At 49.9% G+C, this 20,223-nt stretch overlaps 6 protein-coding genes and 1 non-coding gene across 7 annotated transcripts; 5 read left to right on the forward strand and 2 right to left on the reverse strand.

Annotated features, from left to right (window-relative positions):
• Window positions 1–267: 267 nt before the first annotated feature.
• Window positions 268–1,798, forward strand: BDW70DRAFT_171733 (uncharacterized protein; the record flags this gene model as incomplete). The annotated part of the gene is made up of 3 exons (XM_073743295.1): window positions 268–343; window positions 391–551; window positions 605–1,798. The coding sequence occupies 3 exons, from the start codon at window positions 268–270 to the stop codon at window positions 1,796–1,798; spliced, it is 1,431 nt and encodes a 476-aa protein (XP_073591878.1).
• A 684-nt stretch (window positions 1,799–2,482) lies between these two features.
• Window positions 2,483–4,765, forward strand: BDW70DRAFT_153649 (uncharacterized protein; the record flags this gene model as incomplete). The annotated part of the gene is made up of 4 exons (XM_073739684.1): window positions 2,483–3,033; window positions 3,094–4,242; window positions 4,478–4,543; window positions 4,714–4,765. 4 exons carry the CDS (start codon window positions 2,483–2,485, stop codon window positions 4,763–4,765), a joined length of 1,818 nt encoding a protein of 605 aa, XP_073591879.1.
• A 232-nt stretch (window positions 4,766–4,997) lies between these two features.
• On the reverse strand, window positions 4,998–5,101 carry BDW70DRAFT_t164. Its single transcript has one exon. It is a non-coding gene; the product is annotated as a tRNA-Ser (tRNA).
• Window positions 5,102–5,847: 746 nt separating this feature from the next.
• On the forward strand, window positions 5,848–6,989 carry BDW70DRAFT_163878 (uncharacterized protein; the record flags this gene model as incomplete). Its single annotated transcript, XM_073741380.1, has 4 exons — window positions 5,848–6,171; window positions 6,239–6,598; window positions 6,659–6,832; window positions 6,879–6,989. The coding sequence occupies 4 exons, from the start codon at window positions 5,848–5,850 to the stop codon at window positions 6,987–6,989; spliced, it is 969 nt and encodes a 322-aa protein (XP_073591880.1).
• An 813-nt stretch (window positions 6,990–7,802) lies between these two features.
• BDW70DRAFT_171734 (uncharacterized protein) lies at window positions 7,803–10,298 on the forward strand (the record flags this gene model as incomplete). Its single annotated transcript, XM_073743296.1, has 2 exons — window positions 7,803–8,920; window positions 9,002–10,298. Exons 1-2 carry the CDS (start codon window positions 7,836–7,838, stop codon window positions 10,296–10,298), a joined length of 2,382 nt encoding a protein of 793 aa, XP_073591881.1. The 5' UTR covers window positions 7,803–7,835.
• A 430-nt stretch (window positions 10,299–10,728) lies between these two features.
• On the forward strand, window positions 10,729–12,298 carry BDW70DRAFT_118820 (uncharacterized protein). Its single transcript, XM_073734715.1, has 2 exons — window positions 10,729–11,154; window positions 11,222–12,298. The coding sequence occupies exons 1-2, from the start codon at window positions 10,938–10,940 to the stop codon at window positions 12,277–12,279; spliced, it is 1,275 nt and encodes a 424-aa protein (XP_073591882.1). The 5' UTR covers window positions 10,729–10,937; the 3' UTR covers window positions 12,280–12,298.
• A 1,231-nt stretch (window positions 12,299–13,529) lies between these two features.
• Window positions 13,530–15,028, reverse strand: BDW70DRAFT_153652 (uncharacterized protein; the record flags this gene model as incomplete). Its single annotated transcript, XM_073739685.1, has 4 exons — window positions 13,530–14,263; window positions 14,302–14,659; window positions 14,726–14,790; window positions 14,956–15,028. The coding sequence occupies 4 exons, from the start codon at window positions 15,026–15,028 to the stop codon at window positions 13,530–13,532; spliced, it is 1,230 nt and encodes a 409-aa protein (XP_073591883.1).
• Window positions 15,029–20,223: the final 5,195 nt, after the last annotated feature.

Below are 20,223 nucleotides of genomic sequence, written 5' to 3' on the forward strand. Positions count from 1 at the left end.
TATCTTCTAAATCTACTCCGACACGTATCCGAGCAAACGCTGAGCTCATAGTGTGCTCCCTTGGGATGCCGGTATTGCCAGTGTGGTGAACCCGAACCGAATCACGTACGAAGTTCGGCCGAGCTTGCCGTAAGCCGGGAATTCGGCTTACCGGGTTATGTTCGAAAACGGACAGAGGAAAAGATCCGCTAGCTAGAAGGCTTATTTAAAGGCAAAATGGAAATCAACTTACTGTCTAGTAGCTATACTCCAAAAGAAACTGGCATCATGCCTTCCTACACACTTGAACAGGTCAAGGCCCACTGCACACCGGATGATGTCTGGATAATCCTGCACAACAAGGGTACATATTGCTGTCATATCGAGAATATGTCCTCTAACAGTGTACAGTCTACGATGTGACCAAGTACCTCGAAGACCACCCTGGTGGAAGCGCCGTCCTTATTGAAGTTGCCGGGGCTGATGCCACGGAAGCTTTTGAGGAGATTGGCCACTCTGATGAGGCGCGCGAGCAGCTCGAGCCGTATTATATTGGTGATTTGCCAGATCAGGTAATACCAGTCTTTAATCGTTGACTGCTCCACCAAACCCTGACGGTGTACAGGAACAAGCCGAGTCCGTCGAGATCTATCGACCGACCTTCGAGCAAGCCTCACAGTCTGCCGTCATCAACACCAAGAAGACGAACAAGCCCTTCTCGTCGCTGCTTAGTGTGCTAGTCAAGCTCGGCCTTACGGGTGCAGTAGGTGCTGCCACAATTGCGGTCTTTCAGCGAAGCTGGACCCCCCGTCAGCTATTGCATGCTCTACCTGCGCTGGTCGCTCCAATCCCACTCCCCCAGATATCAGGCAGCGGGAGATCCCAGTTCTGGTCTGGTGTTGGGATTGCCACAATCACGCAGCTGTCTCTATCCTTTGGTTTGGGCGTCTGGGTGTCGACCAAGCTCGATGTGCAGCAAGAGTTTACGCACTACCCTCCTCGACGGCCAGCGTCAAGCGCACGGCTCATCCGCCTCCCTTCCACTACACATGTGCCGGCACCGCGCAACCCGGTCCTAGATTCTCGCCAATGGCGCAGCTTCCCTCTCACCAGCAAGAAAGAAGTCGCCCCAAACGTGTACAGGCTTGTATTTGCCCTCCCCAAAGCGGACGACATCCTCGGTCTCCCAACAGGGCAGCATGTTGCCCTCCGCGCAACCATCGATGGAAAGACCGTCCAGCGCAGTTACACGCCCATCTCGAACAACACCGACCGCGGCCACATTGAGTTGCTGATGAAGGTTTACCCAAAGGGCCTCTTGACCAACCACCTAGCGCAGATGGAGGTCGGAGAGACAATCGAAATGCGCGGGCCCAAGGGCGCCATGAAGTACTCTGCTCAATACGCTCACCGGATCGGCATGATCGCCGGCGGAACAGGAATCACACCCATGTATCAGCTAATCCGGGCGATCTGCGAAGACGAGTCCGACAATACACAAGTCAGTCTGCTGTACGCCAACAACGGCGAGGCTGATATTCTCCTCCGTGAAGAGCTGGAAAACTTTGCGGAGCGCTTCCCACACAAGTTCAAGATGGAGTATGTCCTGAGCTTTCCTGATGATAACTGGAAGGGATATAGAGGGTTCGTGAATGGGGAGATGATCGCGAAGCATATTGGGTCGCCGGCGGCGGATGCAAAGGTACTGCTCTGTGGACCACCGCCGATGGTTGAGGCTATGAAGAAGACGCTGGTCGGCATGGGCTGGGACATGCCCGGGGCAATCGCAAAGGGAACAGATCAAGTGTTTCTTTTCTAGACCAAGTAGATGTACATATACTAGCATTCTATGTTTTCAATATTTAAATCAGCTAAATGTTGCATCAGTGAGTCTTACATGTGGACAAGTCTCTCAGCTCCAACAGTCCTTTGAATCACAGAGGTATCACTGGGGTCCTCCCAAGCTAGATTGGCCTTGAAGCCAACATTAGGCCGAGAAAGAAATGAAAAAGAAAAAAAAATTGTTTCTTTAAAAATACCAGCTAAGTCCACAAGCAAGTCCTAGCCCAAGCAGCGTCCGGCGTCTACAACCCGTCTAATTCCTTCTATGCCGACTGCCGCATCGCCCCGATAACCGAGATCGACGGCGAGGCTGAGAACCCGGATACCTGGCGCATAGCACCAAGCTTGAACTAGACCCAGGAGGCGTGAAGGATCTGCGTCCGGTAGATCCGTACAAAGTAGGCAGACAGTGCCGTCAACTCGTGCGAACTATATCCGAACAACATCCGAAGGCGTCCGAAGGAGTCTGAAGGCCTCCATTAAGTATATCGTCATCCATCTCGGAATTCGGCAGCAGCATAGAGAGATACGGTGTATAGTACGGATGGTAGCAGCTGGGTTGTCCCAACTTTCAGCTAGCACATATAAATGGGATCCATGTACATATCCAAGTCAGGTATGCAACTTCCCTTCCTAAATATCCTTGAAATACTAACCTGCCATGACGCGCCCAATCGTTGTCCTCGGTTCCGGCGTCCTAGGAAGGCGGATCGCTGCTGTTCTGATTGCAGGCGGGCACAACGTGCACATCCGGGACCCCTCGGCTCAAGCCCTCAGCGACGCGGCCTCATTCATCGACGCCCATCTTCATGAATTCACTGCCATCACACCAACGCAGCACCCCGTCCCCGGCACATACAAAACGTTCGCCGAGATCTCCTCTGCTGTTGCGGGCGCCTGGCTTGTCATTGAGGCGGTGCCGGAAAAGCTGCCGCTGAAAATTGACACATTTGCGGAGGTCGATTGCCATGCACCGGCTGATTGCATTATTGCGTCGAATAGCAGCAGCTTCAAGTCCAGCTTGATGGTGGAGAAGGTGGGCGAGCAACGGAAGGAACAGGTGCTAAATGTCCATTTCACCATGCCGCCGCAAATTCGGACAGTCGAGCTAATGACGAATGGTCAAACGAGGCCCGAAATTTTTGAGACCTTGAGTAAGATGTTGAAGGGATGCGGAATGATCCCTGTTACGGCCAGAAAGGAATCGACTGGGTAAGTGTCGGCCATATCGTTCTTCTGGGTTGAACCATTGCTAACGTTCCTCATCTGCAGCTTCATCTTCAACCGTCTGTGGGCGGCGATCAAGCGTGAGATCATGCTCATCCTAGCAGAAGAAGTGAGCACGCCCGAGGAAATCGACCTTCTGTGGACGAACATGTTCCAGCTGCCAACCAGCTCTCCGCCGTGCCAGTTGATGGACAAGATCGGCCTAGACACAGTTGCGTTCATCGAGGATAACTATATCCAGGAAAGGGAGCTTGACGGGAGTATGACTGTGGACTGGCTGCGGAAGAGCTATATCGATCAAGGTCGACTAGGTCTGAAGAGTGAGAAAGGTGGATTGTACGGACCGTCAGCCGCTGCTGCACCTGCTGCCGCTACCAAGGCGGCACAGAGCCTGTACATTCTAGATGTCGGTTTGGGATCTAATAACGAGGTTGACCAAATCCCCACAGCCGGACGAGTCCTCCATTTTGATCATTCTACCGGAACTATGTCACCAATCGTCACCGGCCAGTCGTTGCCAGACGGCGTGGACGTATCCTACTCCACTGGCCGCCTCTTCTGGACGAACATGGGGCGCGCCACCTCAACGCATGATGGCTCCGTACACTCTGCGAAGCTCGACGGGTCGGATATGCAGACCCTCCTGCCCGCTGGATCTGTGCATACACCAAAACAATTAGTGGTGGATGACATGAACCGCAAAATCTACTTCTGTGACCGCGAAGGAATGGGCGTGCACCGGTGCAACTTTGACGGATCGTGCCACGAAGTCCTCATCCAGACGGGGAGCCTAGATTGCGCTGAGCATCGCAGCGACCTTACGCGCTGGTGTGTAGGTATCGCCGTCGACACCGCTCGCGGGTATATCTACTGGACCCAGAAGGGCCCTAGCAAGGCAGGCCGGGGCCGGATCTTCCGTGGGGGCCTTGAGATACCTGCCGGCCAGACAGCGGAGGACAGAACAGATATAGAGTTACTGTTGGACGGTTTACCAGAGCCGATCGATTTGGACTTGGGAGTGGGTTCGCAAAAGTTGTACTGGACGGACCGGGGTGAGCACCCCATGGGCTGCTCGCTTAACTGTATTGATCTATCAGGGTCAACTCAGCTCGAAAAACTCAAGTCAAAGAAGGAGATACTTGCTCGGCATTTCAATGAACCCATTGGGCTGAGGATTGCTGGTGACGGCACTGTGTATGTGTGTGACCTCGGCGGGAGTATATACCGGGTCAAGGACGGCGAGAAGACTTTACTGTGGCAAGACAGTGCTTGCTACACAGGGATTGCCCTAGGGATTGTTTGATAGAAAGGGTTCACTCATTTGGGCTGTACAGAAAAAGGGCGCCTGCATAAGCCAAGGCATTGCGACCAGTAAGTGGTCTATAGAGCCAGCCAGCCATTCTGAACGAGGTACTAAACAGTATCGCAGCTATAAGAGATGTTTCATATGGCAAGGATCCGCTCCCCTCTATAAACAATGTGTTCGGCGGGCCATGTCAGGACAACTAGTAATGAAATCTTGAAATGTTTATTGGCTATGTAGAGACTCCGACACTACCCACAGCTTGAGGTATGTCCCAACGTGCAGAGCTCGAACGGTTCTCATTGTAAAGGGCCAGTTGCTTATAAACACATAAACATGACCATATAAACCATGCTTCTTAGCTCATCCAAAAAAATAAAGAAAGAAACAAACTATCTATCCCCCATGACATAAATTCCGAAATTCCCGTACTCTTGCTGCTTGCTGGGCCTAGTTGAGGAATTCACTGCTAGATGCCATGCCATACGGTAGTGGCCATATTCAACGGGTAGAGTGGCCTTAGCACATGGGTATTATCTTCACAGTAGATCAAGAATAAAGTGGCAAACTGGTCGGTACCGTTGTGCCACACACAGGTGTTGTTTGGCCCCATGTACCAGGTCTAAGTCAGGAGGGGAAAAAAAAACGACACCTGTGAGATTCGAACTCACGCTCCCGAAGGAAATGCCTCGCTTGTATGAGAAATCATACTATAGCAGGGCATCGCGTTAACCACTCCGCCAAAGTGCCATGGTTGTTGAGAACTTATATTAATGGAGTATGCTATATAGGACACAGCTGCTTTGTTGGCCATTTGGCCAAAACTAGCCGTAGGGATATCCTGAGTACGACGACGCGATATGCAACATTACAATGACAACGGCTTACTTGTTAGTTTACTGATACGATTACATATGAAATTCCGTGTCATTCCCTCGTTAACCTGGCTTCTGCGCGAGTATCGTAAGCCCGATCTACTGCTCGCCAATATAAATACTTGCAAGGCTCAGCCAACAGCAGTTGGCCTATAGTCTTCTAGACGCCTTGTTAAGCAGAATTCAATCTGGACCTAGCATTTTAACCCCGATCAGGGAAAAGCATTATGCCACGCCTCGAATAGTACGGGCTATGGTCGCACCTCATGTTATCTGCACACATACAAAAAGGGAACCCGACGCACCCATGGCTCAAGCTATATACGTTCGAAAAATAGGCTCAACGTAACATACAAGAAGGACTGACCTAATTTCTACATGCTCTAATTCTTCACACCAGAATCTCTGGTCTGTGTGCTTACCGTATATCGCGTTCACATGGCGACCCTAGGGTCTGCCAAGCACAGCTAAATTTCGCTCTCATCTCTTATTGGGCAGGCGCTTGAAGCATCTCGTATAGACCTCAACACTAAAGAGCCCTACGCTGTAAATAGGACACGCTAGAGGAGGGTCAGTCAAGCTCATCCATATACAGGGTTACTGCAGCATTGGCACGCTTGAATGGGGCATTGCACGGGCACCGGGTTTTATAATGGGCGCAGTCCCCATCGGCGGCTGGAAGCGGTTCGCGCAAAAGACGTCACCATTGACGCGCCGGTGACGCGATCAAGCGACGGGTTGAGAACCCTGTGGAAGCGCCGACGAAGAGGCGGCAGTGGCAGTGACAGCGACTCCGATTCAGACTCAAGCTCTGGTGGCTATGGCTACGACGACTCGTCAAGCTCTGGCGGCGGCGGCGGCGATAGCGACGGATACAATACCTGCTTCGTTGCAGAGAACGTCACTCGTAAAGCACACAGCGATGGATATTTGCACTTTTACTCTGTGGGAAATAGGAAGTATGTCGACCATGCAATATTCGGGTGAAGTAGAGTAAGCTAACACCTCTTAGAGAAACAAGCCTCGAAGGCGGCTACACCCCGAGGGCTCCGGCACACCACCCAGCTGGGACAACAACTCCGGCTCCTGGATCAGCCTCGACTTCTTGGAGGTCTCCAGTCTTGATGATCCCGCCTGCATCTCATACCTCGGCGGCGCAGCAGTCCCCTACCCGGCTGGCGAAACGTCGCCGAACGGCGTCGAACCCCAAGTATTTCTCGACCTCCCCTACGAGCTAAACTTGAGCTCCATCCCGTCCAACCTCGTCTGCATCGTGCCTAATTCGAACTACGCATACAAGTACAAAGAAAAGTTCAGCTGGACGAGTATCTCCTTTGACGAAGAGAACTACGGGGAATACGTCACCCGCTGGGTACCTGTTTATTGTTGCTGCGGATTTAACACCCTTTGTGGGTGTGACGATCATCATCAGAATAGCAGTTTCGTTACCGCGCTCACGCAAAGGCTGGGTCTCGGCATGTCGCCACGGAACACGACTGATGGTTGCGCGATTGATATCGGGAGGGAGACGACGTTGGTGGTAAGGGGCCGGTTGTTGAATGGATCGACCAAGGCGGATCGCACGGTGCCGTACCAGAGCGAGACGGTGACAACCACGGTCATGACGCAGTGTACAGAGACTGATGGCTTAGCCTTGGGGGCGGGATCCACTTACAGGGACCGTCTTCAACGGCGGTTGCAGTTGCTTGGACGGCCATTATTGCAATTGGAGGGTTGGTTGGAATGGGGTTGTCCTGCTGTAGTCTTTTTTCTTCCTGTTCCGTCATAAGTAACGATGAATCTATGAATTATGGCAAATTAATCTTACTGGAGCTATCCTCGGCCAGAGTCGCTTTCAGAAAGAGGTACACGCTGGTCCTTGTTGGCGTCCGAAACGAGTCAATATAGAGTCCAATAGGGGCTTGAGTAGTCTTGAGTATGGATTTGCATGAAGATAGCAATCCAGAGACCTATCAACTGACTCATATACGTAGAAATTGGACGGCTAGAAGCTTTCATCACTGCATCAGAGACCTCAATCGATCTTACCCATTTTTATTCCTCTATATTGGCTCTAGAGTGCCTATTCGCTTGAGCGACGATAAGCCTTGACAGCCCCGTATAGAGATCCATATTGCCGCGATAAATAGAAGGACGCCGGCCGTTTCTTTCAAGGTAAGCCTTGTTGAGGTTTTGGTAAAATGCCGAAGATGTGCACAACCGGCGACAACTAGTTCTACTTAGAAACCTTGGGTAAAGCGCTGGACACGTACCAAGCCGTTCACCTGCCAAGAAACATTTCTAACACAGAGTAACGGTAATCACCGGTATGCAGGTGTAAACCTGTCAGCAAAGCCATAGCGCTGCCGTACAACCCTCCCGACTACCCCGGCCAGTAGACAACAGCCATATCCCCGCTCAGCTAGCCACGACGCGGGATTAGTATCCCCCGAGACCGATGGCCCAGACAAGCAAATCATTCTGGCTAGTGGGAGCTACTGGCCGATTCAGCTTATCGATGATTGCTTATATGAGCGGAAATCCGACATTAAGCCTAAGCTGAGGGGTCATCCACCCTCGTATCCGAGGAGCGACTCCCAACCAGCAGCATGGAGCATCTCCCTCTCCCTGCCGGCAAGAAGCACTTAATTGTAGCCCCCTATGAAGCCCCTGAATCCGACTGGTTCGATATCTCCCGAGAATCATTCCTCTCTTTTCCCTCCTCGCGGCACTGGACCGAGGCCCAGCTGCGCGGCGGCGACGAGACCACCAAAGAAGCACACCTCGACCCCGACGGGTTCCACAGAAAAGGCAGTACCCAGAAGGTGGAACAGTTCTTTCAGACATGGCTCTTCTTTGGGCTCGCCATCGATGTTCTCAGATTGGGTGGTGTCAGGGCCTCGGTCGAAGATTTCCTGAAACCTGCGACGGAAACGCACCCCAAAGCACGGATCGTGGATACGAGTAGGCTCCCCGGAATGCTCGTACAGTGGGAGAAGGGAATTAAAGGGAGGGGCCGGCTCAAGAAGGACTGGTTTACGCTGAACGAGATGTTCGAGCGCGCGGGAAGCATCCTCGGCCGATTCTGCAGGTTACCCAATCCTGAGGAGGATAGCTTGCCGCTGCAGCAGGAGAAACCGCGCATTTGGCCAGTGCGCGATGAGATTGCGACGACGCTGATTGCAATGGCATGCACTCTTCGCCGCACAGCATATAACGTCTGCAGCAAAGAGATTAGCGAACTCGTCGACGGGGTCTCGCCATGGCCCAAGACCGCTCGCTCAAGGATTCTGACGCGACGGCTCGAGACGAAATGGTGCGTTGCGGATGTGATGACGACCTTGACACAGCTGCCTATCGATGGGAATTACTACCTTGCTGCTTCGGCCGGTCTGGATCCGGACGAGCTGGACCACCATTCCGAGTGCGTGAGGGTCCATTGCCGGTATGAATATGACGCGAATATGTACCGGACTCGCCATGTGACGGACGATGGATGCCGCGAGGAGGTCAGGTATGGCGGACATCTCGGCCCCGAGCGCGGGCAGACAGACTGGGTAGATGCAATGACCAAAATAATCGACAAGGACGCTATCCCAATCGCGCTTTGGAATAAGGGGATTAAGAAGCTGTGGTCGGTCGAGTATCATCTTACAGGGCGGCGGCAGCCGGACTTTGTGGCCATCTCGCATATGTATGTCCACTCCTCTTCCCCCTTCCCTCCAGCCTCCCTTGAGATATGGAGAGAGTTGATCTCAGCTTGTTAAATCTGCAGCTGGGCCGACGGCAAAGGCAACCCGGACGCCAACTCCCTCCCAGAATGCCAGCTCGACCGTATCCAGCGCCTCATCGAAGGCGTCACTTGGGAAGGCCGCTACAAGATCCCCGAGAGCGACTACGAATCAGACGGGGTAGGGTTCTGGATGGATACGCTCTGTATCCCCGCCAATGACAAAGCGCGCAAAGACAGAGCAATCACTACGATGCGGCGCGTCTACTCCGAGGCCAAAGCAGTTCTCGTCCTCGACGACTGGCTGCAGGAGGTCCGCTCCGACGCGCCACCCCTGGACCTCATCACGCGCATCTACCAGTCGAACTGGATCAAGAGGCTCTGGACTCACCAGGAAGGGTTTCTGCCCAAGGCGCTCTGGTTCCAGTTCAAGGATCGAGCCGTTGAGATTAACGAACTCAGGGAGGGGTTCGGCGCATACGAATCCTCACTCCAGAGGCAGGGAATTCACCTGGGATTTCCTGCCAGCGCAGAGATGAGACTTGTCGGCCAATACACCGTCCTGCAGCGCATGTTCAGTCTCACCTCTGCGACCGAGAAATGGCGCCTCTACTTCCCACTGGCCGCGGCGATGTCAGAGCGCAAGACTTCGCGGCTAGCGGACGAGAGCATCTGTCTCGCAACGATCGTCGACATACCCCTTGCGGACCTGCAGGAGATCCCGGCCAAGCCGGACACAGATTCGGGATGCAAGCGGATGGCGCTGTTCCTCCAGAAGCTGGGCAAGTTCAATACCGGGGTGATATTCAACAACTACCCGCGCCTCGACCAGCGCGGGTACCGCTGGGCGCCGAGGTCGCTGTTGAACTTTCGCACCGCAAGAATCACATCTGCTGGAGCTGAGCCCGGTTTCGATATTGCGTCTTTCAACCCGAACCGTCGACCCGGCCTTCTCGTCCAATACCACGGCTTTCTCGTCAATTTTGGACTCGGGAAGCCCTTTGCGGGCGTGGAACGCGGGTGCGCGATCCAGTGCGCCGATCCTGCGGATTCAGGGCAAGACCTTGATGGGAAGTGGTTTCTCGTCCAGCTCCCCAAGGATAACAGTAACGTCGAGTGGCAGACCTGGCAGACCTACGCGGTCATACTGTCCGAGATTCCGAAGCAGAGAGCGAAAGCACCGGCTGTCGTGGCGAGTCTTCAAGAAAGACAGGAGGATGGGGTCCATGTGGTCATCCATCAGAGCATCGCGTCCGTCTGGATGACCCAAGAGCCGCCAGAGGGAGTCAGTACTGTGTGGACGGCCTTGCTGAGGAAGCGGACCAAATGGCTGCTAGGATGATCAACCAATCAGTAGATAATTTGCGGGATTGAGGCTATTCCCAAGTTGGAGTAGGGTTGGGGTCGTTTCTGTCTTTTGGTCAAAAGATCACCAACTACAAAGTATCGGCCGTTTGGTGTATTAATACTCAGAGAGTTTACTATTTCCTCTTTTCCATACTAATCATGCCTAGTAAAATCTGTAAGATCAAGAGCATAAGATGGAGTAGTCTGCCAGCTGAACGAACTAGTTATCTATTCGTTCTCTGCCAGCCAGCCACAGTTAATATTATTTAGGGCTTTCCCAGTCCTGTGCAACAGAACCCAGAATACGAGCTCTGAACCCCGTATAACGTATCCCCGTATCTTTACTAGCTGTATTTATGTAACTGTCATGGTAACCGTGATAGCCCGAGGTGCATCTTCAGCCTCCCGCTCTTCAGCCCAGCCCAGCCCAGCCCAGTCCCCTCGACCGCGATTTTTTCAGCTACCGGCCAAACTGCGCGTCAGGAGCGCGACAGCATGCTAAATCGTTGATATCAAAGTGAACTGCACCTCCTAGCTTGCAGATGAACTCAATCTCAACCTAGCTCTGCATCTTCCACCTCTAGGCCGATTCTCGACTTCATTTCTTCACTTCCGCGTCCAAGGGTCAGCAGCCATGGCCCCCACGCTGCCGCTCCCACCCCTCCAGCGCCTCCAGAACCTCGCATCCCGCACGTTCGACCCGGGTGCGACAGCAGAGAGTTTTCGCGAGGAATGGTCGAATCCGTCAAATTATGCCTTTACTATTCTTCTGCTGATTGGCGGCGATCTAATCCATCGCGCCCTCGCGCAGCTTGTCGGCGGACCGATTGCGCCGGTTGCATTCTCATTCGGTGCGTCTCAAGTTCAGTTCTGCTCAATAATACAGTTGATATTTGCTGGATTGCTAAATGATCGCAGGATGGGTCTCCTACGCAACCTCCGCTGTGTGCTCCGCCCTCGGCGAGTACCGCCTCATGCCCGACGCAGATACAGGGTGCAGTCTCATCAACGGGAAAAACGGCTACGTCCGCGGTAACAACAGCTGGGTCCTTGGCCGGATGATGCGCGACTACGACTACTGGATGCATCCGGCGATCCGTGATAAGACACAGAGCTTGCTCGACGCCCGCTGGAAATTCGACCAGGCACGCGAAGACGAGAAGTACCCTGATTCTGGTATTAAGGTGCCACGGCCGTCGCAGGCGGGATTGGTAGTCAGCGTATATAAACCCAGCAAGACGCTTCAGGCGGGCGTGCCGGGCAAGGACCTGCTTTACTGGTCTGGCATACTGTGTACGGTGCTACAGCTGGGAATCGCCAGTATCCCCGCTGGAATCAATGGGGACTGGGGCGTGCTGATGATCACCGGCGCGGCGACGGTGTTATGCTATGGAACTGGGGCCTTGACGCAGTGGAAGGTCGAGAAGTGGGCTTGCCGACGGCTGGATAATCGAAACAAGAAAAATTTTGTGTTGACGCGGGGGAATGGAGCGCAGCATGCTATCGCGATCGTGTCGGATGGCGTCGGGCTCGATCTCGAGGATTTGGCGACGGGGTTCAGTATGGTGGATTACCCGACTATTACTGTTGTGGCGCAGCTTCTGACGATAGTGCTCGGTATTGCCTGGGTCGCATTGCTGATCACGGCAAGCGCAATCGATACCGGGAGCTGGTATCTTATCGCCGTGGGGGGAATTGGTATGCTGCAGAATATCTTTGTTGCTGGATGGAAGAGAACCCCGGCTGCGTATGGTGTTCCACTAGACTTTGTGGAGGTCGTAGGGGAGGTCAAGGTTATGGGGACGCTGATGGAGTTGGAGAGGAGGTATGAGAAGCTGGGGAAAAGTTTGTTGGGTACCTTTTTTCCGGGCGATCTGAGGGGCAATGAAGTCAAACAATGGGAGGAGATCAAGGAGGAGTGGAAGAGGAAGAAGGAGACGGGAGAGGGAGTTGGAGAGGACAGGAAGGGGAAGTAGACCACTGCTAACTGTTCACCCATGGCTAGATTGACTCTCAATATATCTTGGATAACCTGCACAATTTCGCAAATTGCATGCTTTCCATTTCTAAAGAGCCTTCTAATTATGCGTGAAGGTCGTGGCTCGTAATCTCCTTTCCTCCTTTAGTTTTCTGCGAATCCATTTTGGATGGCTTGTTACCATTTGAATATCTAATAATGGTGGTAGAACGCCATGGTTAGTTAGACGTTCCTAAAAAGGTGGGTTATAAACAGTTTCCTAGTTGTCTTTAGTATATGTTATAGTAAGCTTGATTTGTAGGGTCTGTAGAGCATAGGGCCGGTGCAGGATATTAGGGGCAAGGTAGTTAGTATACTTCTGCCTAGCGGACATTTTATTAGGCAGGGTTGAGTGAACAACTTGCATTTAGTATCCATTAGAGCTGGTGCTTTATATCAGAAAAAGTCGTCTAATTTCTTCTAAACAGGTACCAGGCAGTTATGCAAGATAAGCTTGTTCGGCCGTATTCCAAATTAGAAGGAGTAGCATAAGCACGAAGCACAGATCATGCGACTTCTTGATATATCTAATTTTACCGTCTCGACGGCCAATCTAATTGTCGTCCAACAGCATTGCTAGGGTCCGGTCTTCGTTTTCACCTAGAATATTATAGTGCATGCTTCCTTCTCCATGGATAGCGCCGCTGAAATTCTTCTGTACATATACTTTCACCAGAGCACTGGGTTCACAAAGGTTCAAGGCTGGGTTGGGTGTTGGATGCTGACGACTGTTGTTAATGGCGAATGGCTAGTATAGAATGTTTTATCAGGGATCGTTGACAATTTCAGCTTAACACACTCTGGCAGTGGCAGAGTAGCTATTTGATATCAGGAGTCAACGTAACATTGACAGGTCTCGTAGCAGAGAATAAAATAAGCCAATATTTATATTAAGGGTTATCAGCCATCTCCCACTGACGGTATGGTCTATCCAAGCTTTCACATGAGTGCTTAAAGCTTCAAGACTTTCCCTGAATCTTTGTCTATCAACCGCCCATCTTTAGAATCATCTAAATCATCAATGTCAATCCAATCATGTATTCTCTTCTCATCTGGAGGATACCCTTAACTCGCAGCCAACTGAAGATGCTTCCTGTTGCGTTTTCTGACGCAGTCTCCTTCCTATTGTCGAGAGCCTCATATATGATCATGATGTCTATGTCTGGCACCACTGGCTCTACCGACAGAAAAGTTGGTGCGAGTGCGGACTCAGACATTTTGATGCACCACCCTGCCATTTCGGCAAGTCCACTTGAAACCTGCATATTGAAGGCCATGCCCAGTACAACTTGCATGCAGGCGGACGTCAATTTCAGTGTCATTGAGAGCCGTGGCACCAAACGGTTTCCACTGACACACAGGCCAGTGAGTGTGATGTTCCTCCTGGGTAAGATACAGAAGTCGGCATTCATCAGAACGCAGGATATGATTACCTGCTGCTGGATGAACACGTTCTTGCATGAAAGATTGTATGGTTCCCGACCACATTGCAGCATGTGGCTCTGTAGGGATCAGGCCAAATTGACTATCTTGTAGCACTCTTTTATGGATACCCACTATCGCTCCCCCCGCCCATAAAAAGGCGAGGTGCGGGACTCGACTCATCCGCATGTAGGCGAGAACGCGATTGTCTTTAACGTAGTTCACAACAGCAAACATGGCTTGCAGCCATGGGCTTACAACTTTGCAAGCTATGCTAGGCTCGTAAAAGACACTTGACAACAAGGAACGTGTCCCTCTAGTATTGCAGCTCAAAGTGAGAAGTTTGTCCAGGTAATGAGTTTCCCGTACCCAAGCAAGGTTAAGCTGCACATTGCATCTTGATGACCCCAGTTTATGCTTTTGTTTGTGCCTGAATTTTGGTCTCGGCAAAACAAAATCTTCTCCGCTGTCGCGCAAGAGTGGAAGAAGTAGCACGATTGACAGTGCTGCATAGGCCTGATCTACAATGTCATGCAGGCGCAGTAATCGTTTAGGAAACGAAAGGCAGTCGCAGCTGATACGGCTGTATCTGATAGCGAATAGTGGGTTTCGCGATAGGAAAGATCAAGGTCTGCCGGAAGAGATATTGACCAGGGAGATCGAAATTTGTCTTTACCAATGGCAATGTAGGCTTCCCAGCCCTCTGTTGGTGCTAAAATGGCAGCCCACCATCTCGCTGCATCATCGTCAGCGACACCTATATCTACCATAGCAGAATCGTCTTCTTCAGGTTTGTCGCTGTTGTGTGCCTTGCTGTCCGTATATGCAAGCGCGGCTTTGGGCATAAGTCCAGCCCAACGTGCCGAAAAAATACATGCAGATACCAGCATAGCGAGGTGGTTTTCCTCGCTTTTGAACTAATTCTGATCACTCTGATCCAGGTCTGCAGAGATACTAAGAGGAGTCGAAAATCTAATTGAGACCGGGATTTGAAGATGTCGTTCCAGCGGAGGTATGTAGCAGGGCTTCTGCGACTTTTCCTGCGAATCTATCCAGATTGATGACCCAGAGACAGAAAGATAATTTTAAGTAAGCTCCAGATCCAAGTCATCCGGGAAATAAGGCTGGTGTAGAAGTGCTTGCTGGATCTGGAAGCAGGTGTCGGGAAAGCCAGATGCTTGCATAGCGCGCATATAAAGGCTTCGCCAGATACGAAACCCTTTTTCGTACGCCGTCCGGCATTCTTCAGCGCTGGGGACAGCACTCTCTGAAGCATTGTCCTCCATGATGAACAAAGTCGTGAGTTTGAGTTTGACAAAACAGGCTTTGCCATGAGGGTTTGCACCACCTCAATAGTTATTACTGCAATAGAGCACAGTGAGAGACCTTGTACAGTTCTCCAGGGTAACCAGGAATAGGTTACAATTATTAAATATATAAGCTCTAAAGGGATTTCAATACTACCAGTAGTTATCTTGAAGGCCAAAGAACATCAGGCTACTTGGTACCAAGAACCAGGGCATCCAAATAACTAGATACTTTCAACATGTAAGAATGGTTGGACTACAGACAAAATAGGCCTTTAATGGCTAAAAGAGGTATTTGAACCATGGTCTCAGCATTCCATGACTGGTGCTAAGCAATTGCTTTTCTTGATAGCTATTCTAGACATCAAACTGCAGATCTTGACATTTTCTGCAAGGAAAATACAATTATCTGTCTTTGCATGCCTCCTTATATATCTTACCTTCTTCAGCCTCTTGATATGGGTATTTTTGGACCAATAAATATGCATATAGAAAGTTGGTTGAAGGCCTGATGGTGGCTGGAAATAACTATATTGACAAACAGGATTTCCTATACCTATACCCTACAGCACGAGAACAAGTCTTTACTACAAGCAATATTTACAGTGGCTTTGCAGGAGCTGGTCTTAAACTATTTGATCAAGACCAGGCTCTTGAAAAAATTACTTTCCAACTTTGTACACCAACACCACTACTTCTTGTTAAAGGTTATTATCTGCTTTTTAAATACCACAGAACCCTTATTAACTTGACCATAAGGTCCGCAGTATACAAAGAAGTATCCAAAAGAGAACCCTCTCTAGCAGTCCAGTATCTTATATCCATATCTTGAAAAGTGTGCACGGATGGCCATGAAGACAAACCTTCTTCTTCAACAAGAAATCAAGGTCCTAAGGGCAGAAAATAAGCAAATAATATAGGAAAGGACAAGAAGGCATGCTGTTCTAGGTAATAATACCCTTTTATCTGTACAGGAAGGCCTAGATAGGGTTTAACAGCTAGATATGCAGGTTGAAGGGCAGGCTCAGGAGCTGGTATATATGCCTTTCCAGCGCACTCGACCACGCTGCAGCGGCTGCAGGACTATAAGACATACTATTAGAGGCTGGCCTAGTAAGTAGCTTAATAGATAGTAAGGTATCTATTCAAAATCAACTGTATTAGTGGCTAAAAAACTGCAAAAGAATGGCTGGCCTGGAGAAAAGTGGCCGTTCGGCCGTAGTGGCCACTCGGCCGGGGATTACTTTAGTTAACTAGCAGCATAAAGGCTAATTCACATACCGTATACAAAATATGTACAGATTGATATAGGGTATGGGAAGAGTCGGGCCAATTTCTTGATGCCAGGGATCAATGCCTTGCAAGGAATTGGGGGCTTAGGGGATTTCAATGAACAGTGCGCGGTTGTGCCCGCGTTTCGTTCGTGGTTTGATATGTGGCTGGTAGGTCAATGGGGTCGTTGCTAGAAGTTTGCGAGAGTGACTCGCGCCGCCTAGGCTGCTTCTGTGGTCGTTGTCTATGATGGTGGGTGTGCTTGCGGTACTCGGGATAGTAGATGTAGTCTTGTTGCACTGTAAATATTGCCTTGCCAAACTGCCCTGCATACCATGGCCTTTCAGACCGTAACGGACCCGAATCCACTCTCTCTTCAATCTAGTAAAACTGGGCCTTTCGTAGTACGCCTACATAAGCTAGTTTCTTCCGTCTATCTTTCGTACATCACACTGTCTTGCAGCCAGTTGGTTCTCATCTGCGAAAGAATGCGCTGAGTCACCCGCATACAGCATGTTGATTTGTAAGTAGAAGGTTCTCGAGGGGAGAATGTGTCACCTTTAACCTCTTAAATCCTATTCCAGTCACCGGATAGGAGCTCCGTCGTTTCGGTTCCTCCGGTCCTTATCAATGGAGTCCTTGCCATGTACTTGATTTGTAGCAGGGCCTTTGCAGCCTTCCAATGAAATAGAACACATCATTCTCATTGTCTGTAAGTAATGGAGATGCCCGAGGTCGATTTATCCTGACGAAGTTCAAAGACATCCATCTTCTCAATGCGAGTAAACCATCAAGGTTAACGAGGAGTCTCCCTTAGGAACGCACACTGTCCCGCTGTTAGTCCTTGTCTTCTCCGTAGATTCTCTATATCCACTGAGCTATCCTTCATCGAACTTGTCTGTCATCTACTAAGGCGGATATATCTTACCACATAAACTAACCCTAGTCATGAAAAAACTAACCCAGAAAGAGAAAACAATAAAGGAATATTCTGACGTGGTAAAGGACTTGGCTTATCCACAGTTTGCAATTATTTGAACATGTAGTACTCTTCAATCATGTACTTAACCCTTGTTCGCCCAGATACTTTTGAATCGAACCCGGTCAGGACGGTTCGTCTCTCAAATCTCCTCAGCATAGTCCCTCGTTATCGACAAGATAGTATTGCCTTATTCAAGAAGAATAAAAAGCAACGGGCAAGGAATTTGAATATCTTAGCATTTAACGGAGCCCTACAGAACTCCGCAACGTCCCAAGAAAGCTCATTGAATTTTTCGAAATACAGTGAAGAAGAGAAGAGTGAAGACTCAGGAATGCGACATCAAGTGAGTGAGTTGATAGATATTGTTTATTACTCACAACTGGGGTTGTAAGAGTAGTTGTAAAAGGAGAGATTGGTAGGAATGAGTACTGAGCCCGCAAGTTGACAAGTGGCAGAAGGAAAGAAAAATTTTGCAAGGATGTAAATGTTAGCAAAGATACAAACTGTCATAACAGGAAGACTATAATGCAAGTTTGGCTTATAAAGTGAAATGAAAAGAAGCTGGCGGCGAAACCGACTTGTTATGTCGGACACAGAAAAGAGCAAAGAATCCAACAATAGGTTAGGAAGAGAAGGACCAGTTCAGACTCTGCTGAGCCATGGTCCTCGGGGATAGCTTACAAATACAAAGATTAGGAAAAACGCGGCGGTCGTAAAAATAGAAGTCAATATGACTGAAGCAGAACCCCCATCCCAACACCTTCCTTCACATCCAACAGCATTAAACGACTGATTTGCGAGTCTAACCAGAACGAACCCAGTGATTGTCCATTAACTTACCTTCCAGCACACCGATTTGTCTCATCGGGTTCTTCGCCTGCGGAGCCTGTCGAAAACTGATATAACATTACCGTAGACACAGTGGAAGACCCCTGGGATCCCAACGCCCACAGAAACCTACCATCGTCAAGCCGTTCATCACTATAGAAAAGCCCAAGAAGGCGCCATATCCCTTGTTGTCCTTCTTTATATTCACCTCCTGCAACTTTCCAAGCCTCCTGGAAGCCACCGAGATGGTCGCGATCCTACCACAACAATCTACGAAGCTAACTGTTAGGCTTCACAGAGCAGAGATTATGCTGACCAGAGGTTTACGTAGACTACAAAAGTCGAGTGAGAAGCCAACAGATACCGCGTACGCAACTTTCAGAAGTTAGTAGAGCCCGTGTTATGGGTGAATTATCCGGGTCTTAGGGAGAAAGGGTACTTGGATATTACAAGCAGAAAAGATGAAGCCAACTCACCTGTCTGTCCAGCCGGGACACTGCAACATATCTTTCACGAGTATTTTTCGGAACCGCAGCGTAGACCCGAAAGCATCTTCCACGGTCATTACTAATGATTTTTATTCACTGCTTCCCTCAATTCTCCCCTTCCTCCTGACCCATGCTTTACCACATATCTACTTTACGCACCCTTGAACTAGTCGTAACAAAGCGTAGATAAGTCAACGTCAATAAGAAATACTAACCTCGAAGGAAGTGCGAGACCGACGAGAGCGACGACAATGCCATATGACTCGATCAACGAAAATCCAGCACATTTTCAAACACGACTAACGAGTCGCGTTCGCTCGCAGATGACCATCTTGGCAGTTCTGGATCACCACTGACTCCGTATCACTTTCATGGCAAAGACATCCTTTTCACTCCGATCATTGCTTGACGAGGCTGAATTTTGGGTGCGCTGTGAAGGGCATTCGATGTACAAGAATATCCGTGATTCTATAGCTGTTTCTGCGATGGGTTTAGATTGGATGAGGGTTGATGAGCCTGGGGTTGTTAGTTAGCGGTAGTGATGGTGCTGTGGCTTTTTGCTGTTGTTTCTGCTGGTTCTGCTGTTCGGCCAGTTATACTCTTGAGACTCTTGAGATTATCATGCTGTAGAGGGAAACGGAGGGAGCTCAGCCTTCAGCTGACATATTCCGTGACTCATGGTTATTTTTGAAACGCAATGCAAATGCGAAAGCATACCTTCTTCTGGATTAATAATGTCTCTACTAACCAACAATCTTTCCAAACTGATGATTTGCCTAATCTAACAAACCTTGTCATATAATAGTGTAGCCAACGAATAGTGACTATCGACGAGGCCTGGGACAATATGAGACGACTAACCTGAATTTAGGGCTATTCCCGACACCCTCTTTCTTAATGAACGAGCACCCACGCTGTGTTCATAATCTCACCGTATGCTAAACAGAGGATATAGGTAGAATTGATGAATGGAAGGACGGTCTATCTACATGATCCTGTCGGTAAATCTGGGACATCCTGGGTATCTGGCTGGAGTGGTAGGGGCGAGATTGTGTCGGTTTTCGAGGACTGTACGGTGGACTGTTTGAGATTACTCGTCGTTGCTGTTGCGTCTGTTATGATAGGCTGGGAACGCTGTTTATGGTGATGATGGTGGTTGTTGGAGTCACTGTGGCTGTTGAGTTGGAGGTGTTCGTGGTTTGTCCTTCTCGTGGGCTTCAGAGTAGGACGATGGATCTGTTGATATGGGTTCGTAGAGTCAGAACTATGCTCTAGCGAGGTGGCATGCGGAGTTGCATCGACTATAACAATATAGGTGAATAGCCCAGGCTGAGGCAGTAGCTTAATAGCAGCAGACAATGAAGAGTTGTATAAAGATCGCAGCCTCGAGCGAACTCGCCAGTTGACTTACCTAGTTTGTAGGATAAAGAAACGGAAAGAAATCAATTTTCTACATATGAGAGCAGGAAATTGTCTGGTTACGAGCAACCAGGCTCGATTTGAGGGGAGCAATATGTTCAACTCTGCGGTCTATTCCGCCGTGATGGATGAGTCACAGTGTTCTTATTTCTAATAATGATTATTGCATCCTGGTCATTCCGTAC

Source organism: Aspergillus foveolatus (assembly GCF_047715535.1).
Source record: "Aspergillus foveolatus strain CBS 279.81 unplaced genomic scaffold BDW70scaffold_83, whole genome shotgun sequence".
NCBI lineage: Eukaryota > Fungi > Ascomycota > Eurotiomycetes > Eurotiales > Aspergillaceae > Aspergillus > Aspergillus foveolatus.